A 9,475-nucleotide genomic window follows, 5' to 3' on the forward strand; every position below is an offset into this window, starting at 1 on the left:
GAACGAGAAGGTTAGTTTAGTTTACAAGATTTCCGTGAACTGAGCGGCTCTCTCCTCAGTTGACATTAGGTATCTGTAAATTCCAGGGGATAGCTGGTGGCTACTGAGTGTTTCCGGGGGGTGACTTGGCACTTTCGCACTAACCCTCCGTGTAAAAGCAGCTCTGGGGTCAGTGTGGTAAGAGACATCCACAGAACAGAACCGCCTCTTTCCTGAAAGAGCAAAGTCAGGCGATTCCCTGCCTCACACCCCGCCCGTCAGGCAGGGAGTTGCCAATCCCAATTCAGATGTCAGCCCCAGAAACCTGGTCGTGAATCAAGCTAGTGACGGGGATGGGGAGGGGTCCCTGCTCCGGAAGGTGCCCACAGGGCACTCTCCCGACCGTCACCAGCTGGGCCGTGTGTCTCTACCAGCCCCCACCTGCATCTCAGAGGGGCAACTCTGATGCCAATCTCTGGGGTTCTCCTCTCACCCCTGGCGCAAGCCCTTAGAGCCCCCTCTCCTGCCTCAGGGTAGCCCTGCACCCCAAACTCAACACCTTCTGTTCCACAGAAAAGAGCCCTGCACAGTGTCCACATCTTCGTATTTATTTCCATGGTGATAACATGGAACAGATTTAGCAGCCACGGAGGGGGAAAAATCTCTCATTGACTTCCGAGTTAAATCCCGTAACAATATGTTCAACTATTGCGAGTTTTCTGTTGACTTAACATTTATTGAATCAAATGCTGAAGAAAATGGACTCCCTCTAGGTCTCAGAAACCGTGTTTGACAGTCTGTCTTACAAAGTATTTATGATGGGATTTGACTTCTCGCTCCTGGGCCCGTTTGAGCCTTACAGCCAGGAAGTACACGACCTAACACTCCAAAGGACTGTGGTACTAGTTTAAGTCTGACCTCTCCCCAAAAGGCAGACACTGCCTCCCACACGCCTATGCAACTGGTTACTTGGGTGTTTTAAAATAAATGAGAAGCGGTGGAGGCATAAAGAAAACTCAGCTTCCTTCAGCACAATGAGACGTGGAGACCTGGGAGGGAGGGAGGGAGGGAGGGAAGGAGGGAGGGAGGGAGACGACGAGCTGTGTTCACCGGCTCCAGGTGTCCCTCACAGTTCCCTTAAAAATGCCTGGAAGTGCTGTCAGTGACAAGGAGCCCAAGGTATGGGACCGAGTTTGTTCTACAAGAAACTAAACGTGATTAGAAACATATGAAGTGAAACCAGTCGGTGGGGACCAGGTACAAGGCTTGTGCTTAAAGCTTTGGTTGCCTCCTTGGCCAATTTCTCAGACACCAAAACCAACTCCTGACTAATTATCAATATACAATCAAAACAAAATCTTGAAACACATACTTTTCTTCAGAAGAGGGAATAAAGGCACAGAAACCAGCCAAAATAGATTTTTTCCCGTAAGAATTGTATGGTTGATTAAAATAGCTCATCACTAATAAAACTTGGATCACTAGAGCAGACAATACAAATTAGTTGTTTTAAAAAATGACATTCACTGAATTCCTGGTCTGTGCATTCAATGTGAATCATCATCAAAAATATGACGAGAGGGTGGTGAGGAGTTCCACTGGAGGTTCTGTACTATGCTCCGTATTTCAGAGAAGTACATGAAGGGTTAGATACGACGGCTCCTCAGGATGAGTGTATGGCGGTGAGAGATCTCTCTCCTCCTGAGCTCAGAGATGTGCAGTGAGAAATGTCTGGGCGACTTACTTATGACGGGTATCTCTCACCAAAGGCGGCCCTGGCATCAAGCCCCACACCTAGAAAGTTCAATAACCTGTATTACACTTTAATAAATATTTCTGCATATTTTTTTCTGATTTTAAGCTCAGCTTAAATTTTGTCAAGGAAACCATTTCACAAGAGGGTACATCACAATCTACTATCAGCAATATTCCTTGTTTATTAGAATCTGAAGATGTCCATATTACATCAAATATAAATATATATTATATTTACATTTCCTTCTTAGCTTTCAATTTAGGTGAGTGTATTTAAAGATAATGCCGCGATGTCACCTTTAATCCTCAGGGCAGCGCCCATTCCTCCATGGACCCCGACTGGGTCGCACAGCATCCTGAAAGGGGTGCACTGCCCTTTTTTGTTCAGTAAAAGGAAAGAACGGGTATCCAGGAACGGAGATCTAAAAATGTTGTAGGAGGTTCTGCTTTGTTTCTAGGAGGTTTAGTATTTCAAATACCTGAAAAATGTGGTCCCTTTTTACAGTACTATTCTCTACCTGGGGACAAGAAAGGATAATATGCAATTCAGAAAGGAAGAGCCCAAAGGAAAGAGAACCTGCTAGTTAGTGCATTAATCTGTTTAGTAAAGATCTGTTTTAAAATGTCTGAATGCTGTACAATATGATACAAAACAAGCTCCCGCCTGCAGAGCAGCTGGCACATTTTCCTAGAGGTCGGTTTGCCGGCCGAACAGTCTGCTGCCTGGGTGGCCTGGGTCCTGGTCACTTCCGGTCATCGATAGTTTTAATGAATTCCACCGCTGCTGTGAACTGCATCCACCAGTAGGACTCCTCTCCGGACAGACAGCTGGCATAGAAGCTACTGATGTACTGGACAGTGGACAGCAAACAGGGTGGGTTTGCCTAGAGAAATGAGAAATAATAGGTCAGATGTACAGCTCTGCAAGAATCTTTCAGTTACTATTCTCAAATGTTTGTCTCTGAAAGAGACACCAGTCCTTCTGAAAACAATCCCCAAATTCCCTTTTTGGAACTATTTTGCAAAGCCTAGCCACTGTGAGCAGCAACAGTAAGTACACTGCAGAGGCGAGTGGGTTCTAGTCCGAGCTGAACTGTCTAGAGCTTTCTATGCTTGCAGGTCACTGAACCCCACTGGTCCCTAAGGAGGCTGAACCACCCCAGGGGACCTACTCAATACCCCAGGCTTCCAGCGTGTTCGGTGGATAACATGCCCTCCGCTGCAGGAGGTGACACCGGGCCCCTGCTTCCCACCTTCACGTGGCGAGAAGGACACAGGTGTGTTCAGTGGTTAGGAAACAAGCTTATGTCACAGTGGAAGAGAGAAGAGCAGCGGCCCACGGGAGGAGTTATGAAGGCTACACACGCTGATCCTGGGGTTTCTGACTCAGAGTTGAGGTTGCAGAAATACTGCAAACATTAAGAATTAGTGAGATGTGTGTCAAAGATACTTTAGACATCAACAGATGCGCTAAGCTGACTGGAACACATGAGTGATGCACCCAAACTGCATGGTTCCCCCAAAATGTTCAAAATAACTTTTCAATGTTATTGTTTAGATGATGAAATTTTATTTTAAAGACAAAAATGGACAAAATACGTCAGGGGTTTTTGTTGTTAATCCTCATCTGAGGATATTTCCCCATTGATTTTTAGAGAGAGTGGGAAAGAGACAGAAACATCAATGTGAGAGAGACACATCGATTGGTTGCCTCCCCCACACACCCCGACGACGGCCAGGGATCAAGCTTGCAACTGAGGTATGTTCCCTTGACTGGAATCAAAGCCGGGACCCGTCAGTCCACAGGCTGATGCTCTATCCACTGAGCCAAACCAGCTGGGGCTGCTGGGCTTTTTAAAATAATACGGTACAATTACAAAATAAGAGGCCAAAGGAGGAGAGATCTGATTGGCAAATTTAGTAGTTTATGTGACAAGTACTACAAAGAACCAGGGTGAAAGAAGATGCAAAAGAAGATGCAATTTTTCTTTCACTCGAAGTTATACACTGAGCCCCAACCAAGGACTTTGGGCCCTGCTTCAAAACGCTCTTCTAGGAATCTGACCCCCCGCCCTTTCTCCTGAAAACCCTGCCTTCTGGACAGAACAAACCTGGACCTTAGACACTTTCTTTCTGGACACACAGAGCTTGAGGCCTGGGAAGAGCCACGTGTCTAACACCCTGGGACACGCGTGCCCCACCCTGCTCGATGCCAGATGAACTCTTCTCACGACCAGCGGGGAGGGCGCACCTTTATCAGCACAAACACCAGCACCGGGACGAAGTCGTCCGCCCCGGGGACAGAGTCCTCGTTGGCCAGGCTCAGCAGGTTCATGATGGTGGAGCACATCCTCAGGATGCACTGCACCTTGTCCCGCGGGGTCTTGTACGCGCTGATGGTCCTGATCTCCGCCTGCGCAGACGGCCACGGCGCCTCCCGAAGATAAACCTAAGCGAGACCACAGACAGGCAGGCAGGGCTTTAATCGGCCGGGAGCAGAGACAGCGACCACAGCACCCGCCGGTCCGGAGGCAGGGGGCACATGTTGCCTCTCCCCCTCTTCGCCGTCCACTAAAGATTTAAGCTTAATTTTTAAATAATTTGCTTTGCATTTTAAAGTAAAAAAACTTAGATATCCTCTAATGGAGGAAATGGCATACAGTAACACAGAACCTAGAATTCATAAAATTCCCATCTTTCTTAAATAGCTAGGATGGAGCTTCTCTACTGGAGCAGCCGATTTTAAAAGCACAAACAAGCTACCTTTAAAAGAAAGCAATTTATAAATTAATGTGTCTTTGCTGCAGTAGTTTTAGAAATAAAGGATTCCAAGAAATCAAAGACAATTAAAAATTGTATGCTAATCAATGCTCCATTAGTGGAGATTTTAATGAAACAACCAGGAAGCTCGCATACCTGAAACTTCTTGTTTTGTAAGAGCCGTATGGCAGGTATAAAACTCTATCATCAGTAACTAAAAGGTAAGTTGGCGTCATATTCAGGTACAACTAATCTCCCGGAGCAGCGGTTTCTGCGGCCCGGGGCCCTGGCTCGCTCTCTCCTCCACCGGGGGCCCTTCCTCGCCAGGAATTTTAATCCCCAGAGGATCTTGGAGAACCTCAGTTAGACTGAAGTTCCTCTAACGCAAACGGTGTGACATTTTATTATATTCTGTTTCCTTGAAACACTGGCAACATGCACACAGTACAAAGTGCAGCTCTAATTCCCAATGCCTCCCGTGCGATGAGCCTGCGTTACCTCCGGGATCTGAAGCGCTCTGTGGTTGGCAGTCACCACTTTGGACAATCTCTGGATATGTTCATGAAGGACCCTGGAAACCCCCAAACAAATACGTAAATACATGTCAGAAAATAAGGCACACAGAGTCATAACTGATTCTTTAAGACATTTAAACTGTTTTAGACTTATGTCTAGATACAGATTACAATTACAGTTGAGACTCTCTCTTGGCTGTTCAAAAAGTCACATTTTGAACAGGATCTGCTCGGAAATGCTGAGGAGCGAGGGGAGGCAGTCAGGAGTCCTTCTTGCCCAGACCAGACAGCATTCAAGGAAGAGAGGAGAGGAGCGCTCAGCCCACAAACTGTCGGACACACTGATTAGCAACCAGGCTGTCACGAGGTAGAGGATCAAAAGCCAGAAGCCAAAGATGCTTAGATGGGGAAGGGACTCAACACACAAGCTCTCATTTCACAGGGGAAAATAATTCAGCTTCAACAGGCGAAGCTTTGATTAAACCAGCTTCCCCGCTACTGGCGTTCTTTCCAGAGGTCGTGCGCCCTCCCTCTGTAACACCTGCAGAGGTGCCGGGGAGGAGAAGGCAGGCACCCCCTGCTTCAAAGTGCTCTTTGCAGCCAACACAGTTTGAATGTCCCTACTCCTTACCCCACGCTGGAAGCCAAAGACTGGTGCTCTGGAGAGAAAACAGGTCCCACTTGGTGTGTTAAGGACAGGGGCTCGGGGGGGCTAACAGCTCTGAGACTGTGAACGAGTGAGGCAGGCTGGGACGATCCAAACCATTCAGAGGACAGTGAACGCTCCCAAAAATACACGCAGTATCTTAAAACGTCCATGAAAAAAAAACTTACAAAAACCACCTATGACCACCTGAGATGCTACTATTACAGGGACCCTCGAGAGTCCCTGGCACATTAAGTCACTGCTACAACCAGGGAGCACAGTGGGCACCGCAATGCGCTTGAGGGAGAGACAGGTTGTAAAGCAATGCTCAAGGGACTGCAGGAGAGGTCTGGCGGTGAGGCTCCGTGCTTTAGCACAGACCCGTGAACCAAGAGACCTGGTTCCATTCCCGGTCAGTGCCCAGGTTGCAGGCTTGATCCCCAGTAGGGGATGTGCAGGAGGCAGCTCTGATCAATGATTCTTTCTCATCTTTGATGTTTCTACCTCTTCCTCTCTTTTCCTCTCTGAAATTAAAAAAATTTTTTTTAAATGGACAAGAGATCCATTCTAAAAAGAAGAAAATGCAGAAGAGGAAAAGCAAAAATGCTAAATCCAGGCAAACAGCAGTGCCTTCCAGAAAGGCCAGACCAATGTGTACACCCTTCAGCCTGAGTCTCCGCATCCCTGAAAACTGTAATTCTGACGAGTGGAAAGTGGTAACAACATGCGTTTCTCTATTAGATACCGGTCTTATGTATAGCTCCACTGAAGTATGGGCTAGCTGACATCTCCCTACGTGGTCCAACACAGGCACTGCACAGAGAGCACTCACTGGTCACGGAGTATGTCCCCATCCTGATTGGGGTAGAAAGCAAGCTTGAAAATGCGATTCATCACGCTGCGCTCGATGGCCAGCTGAGCGTCCTGAAGCTGCTCCTCGCTCGCATTTTGCCAGATGACGTCCTGGGCCATCGCACCGTAGAGGAACTGCAGGAAGTCTTCTACCTGAGCAGTTTTATCATCAGCTGCTGTGAGTTTCTGAAAGTCTCCAATGCAAAATAATAATTTTAAAAATACACTACCTGAATAATTTTAAAAAGGAAATTGTAGAAATAATTTTAATCACTAGCTATGCAGATACTATGCTCTTAAAGACAAAAGTGTCTGGGCATGATTTATTTTAGGAGAATATGTGGCCAAATCATTAAAGTCAGGAGAAAGGTAAGATATAAAAGTTTAAGAATAAGGAGTGTGCTTTGGTTTAAAAAATGAGAAAAATTGTGTGGATCCAAAACTTTACCAATTTTATCCATTTTTAAATAAACTACAGATGTTCAAACCAATAAAAATAAAATTTATTTATTAAGAACCCAGAAAATGACTGGGAACTTACGGAAATGCTCTTAGACATGTAGGTATTCAAACAAACTAGCAAAACACAAATGTCCACACCTTCCCAATGCTGTGGCCAAAGAGATGATCAACTGAACGTCTCCAGTTACCTTGAATGAACTCCCTGATCTTCTTTTCTTTGCTCTCAAGCAGCAACCTCACACAGACGGTGGTGAAGTATCGATTGGCCACCTCCTTGTCCCGCAGCACCCTCTGCAGCAGCCTTTCCAGGTGAGCCTGCGTGGTCTGCAGTCCTTGCCGACAGCGGGTGAGATAAGCAATGTAGGGGGCCCTTTTCCTGAAAGGAAACAGGCTTTGCAGGACACTAGATACATACAGTGCACGCTCTCTTTGGAAACTAAGAGTCTTAATTTTTCTTTAAAAAAACAAAAAGATTACTTCATAGGTTTTGGTTTTACATGTTAGCATGTCAGGCTGCAGACAAGTCTGGAAGACAAATTATGCCTCCAGCTCGAGAACAGAGGTGCATGTCTGTGAAGAACAGCATCTCCTGGGCTGAGCACTTAGCTACCTAACTACTGAACATGGCTGAGTCCCTCACATTGCCGGTCTATTTTATATCGGAGCACAGTCTCCACGCTGGTACGGCCTCGCACCTAACAGGAAATTGATTGCTAGAGAAAACTGAAATAAGAACAAAATACAGGTTCTATACCACTAGGTCATTAAACATGCCACCAATTTTGGCAGACAGTCTATATGTGACCATCTCAGAGCACCTGTGCCCTCAGCCTCAAAGCCACTTCACTTCCTAAGCGTTTAAGTTATGTGTTTCTCCTCAACTGTTAGCAAGGGGCTGGCCAGGGTCAAAGGGAGCAATTCCCGGGCCTGCTCCTGCCTCCCTGGTCCAGGGAAGCAGTCTTCCCTCTCACCCTACAGAGGGGAAATGATACCCTCGTTACATCGGCCCCACCTCTGTTAAAGCTCCTTGCTGCAGTGCTGAAGCAGATGGTACTTCTCTGTTTGTAAGAGCTGCTCACTCATCACTACATTCCAGACTAACAGCCAAATGTGTTCCGCAGGAATCTACGTCCAGTGAGCAGAGCCACGCACTTTCATGGAAGCCTAGCTTCATTCCCAAGGTAAGGGCGAGAAGATACTACTTGCTGCGGAAAAGGCCTGAAGCGAAGGTGCATGTTACCTGTAGTCCTCGGCAATAGAGGCCAACAGCTTCCTGCAGGTCCTGTTGTCAAAGCGGCACACACAACGCATTGTTTCCTGCAGCTGGGCCATTAAGTTCTTATCTTGTAAATTAATTGCTTCGGCTATTTGAACTTTTAAGAAGCATACAATTTCATTCTCTGAACAAAAAAACAAGAATTCTGTTACTGCTGAGAAAATCCTCGTGCTCACCTAAGGGGCTGTCAGCCCTCAGCCTTTGGGATGTCGATTCTGCTTTGGCACGTGTCAGTAGAACTAAGCTGAACTGCCATGCTCAACCACTGAACATTTAATGAACCAGCAGTAATCGAGTGCCCTTACTGATCCTAATATAAATCTATTAAGTTAAACCATATGGAATTGCTATAAAGCTTAAATACAGTTGAAAACTGGCAATTTCATATGGCTCAACCTTCAAATACAGGAAAAATAAATGGTCATCTAGCAAACTTACCTTCTGGGTCTGTGTGGTCTGGTAAACCATTCCTTGTTGAATGGCTTAGCACTGGGAAAGCAACTGAATCCGCAGAGCAAAGAGCAAGCCTCAGTTTCTTTTTTGCATCTCTGAAAAAATGAGTTGAAAATTCATTAATGGCTATATCCAGATAGGATCACATTTTATGAACATTTGCTATGTAAATTAATACGCTATCTCAGGAATCAAATGTTGTAAGCGGTCATAATCAAAGAAGATTTTAAACTTACTGACATCTCACTTAAAGGAACAGGCTTTCTAGTGACCCGAGGAGCAAGGACAAAAAAGTGTTGTGGGCAAGATGTGCTATGAGAGGAGGCACTAGGAGAGTCGGAAAGGCGTACCTGGGAGACACCCCTCACACTCAGAATGCCGTCTACTACAGCTCTCGACAAATGTTGACCTCCACTGGACAGCTCACAGCTGGCAGGAAGCCCTTTCTTACTGTTCTGTTGCTGGAGCCAAAAGCTTCTCCTTTCAATTTCCAACTACTGAGGCACTGACCACCACCAAGGGTGGAGCACCCTGCAGTAAGGTGTCGCCCTCCACAGCAGTGCAGCTCTGTCCACACTGAGAGATGCCACCAGCATGCTCTCATCTGCTGGTGGTTGTGGCCCTTTCTGGTCCCGCAGGGCATCGACCAGAGCTTCCTCAGAATGTCCAAAGCTGCCATCCAAAGGAAGGAGCTGAGACCCCTCAGCGAACAGGCCACATCTCTCCTCCTACAGGATCCCCGCTGTCCACTCACCTGGCAGCTCCGAGTCTTTCCCT

General features: G+C 46.6%; 1 protein-coding gene across 9 annotated transcripts in view; it reads right to left on the bottom strand.

Annotated features, from left to right (window-relative positions):
- Window positions 1-571: 571 nt before the first annotated feature.
- GAPVD1 (GTPase activating protein and VPS9 domains 1) overlaps window positions 572-9,475 on the bottom strand; it is a 43,041-nt gene continuing 34,137 nt past the window's right edge. For all 9 annotated transcript variants that reach the window (XM_015567085.1, XM_015567086.1, XM_015567083.1 and 6 more), the window contains 7 exons: window positions 8,684-8,793; window positions 8,210-8,369; window positions 7,158-7,345; window positions 6,488-6,701; window positions 4,993-5,065; window positions 3,986-4,183; window positions 572-2,618 (listed from right to left, as the gene is read on the bottom strand). In XM_015567085.1, the coding sequence (XP_015422571.1) occupies window positions 2,478-2,618; window positions 3,986-4,183; window positions 4,993-5,065; window positions 6,488-6,701; window positions 7,158-7,345; window positions 8,210-8,369; window positions 8,684-8,793 (1,084 nt within the window). In that variant the 3' untranslated portion in view covers window positions 572-2,477. The remainder of the gene's footprint in view (window positions 2,619-3,985; window positions 4,184-4,992; window positions 5,066-6,487; window positions 6,702-7,157; window positions 7,346-8,209; window positions 8,370-8,683; window positions 8,794-9,475) is intronic.

Source organism: Myotis davidii, unplaced genomic scaffold (genome assembly GCF_000327345.1).
Source record: "Myotis davidii unplaced genomic scaffold, ASM32734v1 scaffold142, whole genome shotgun sequence".
NCBI lineage: Eukaryota > Metazoa > Chordata > Mammalia > Chiroptera > Vespertilionidae > Myotis > Myotis davidii.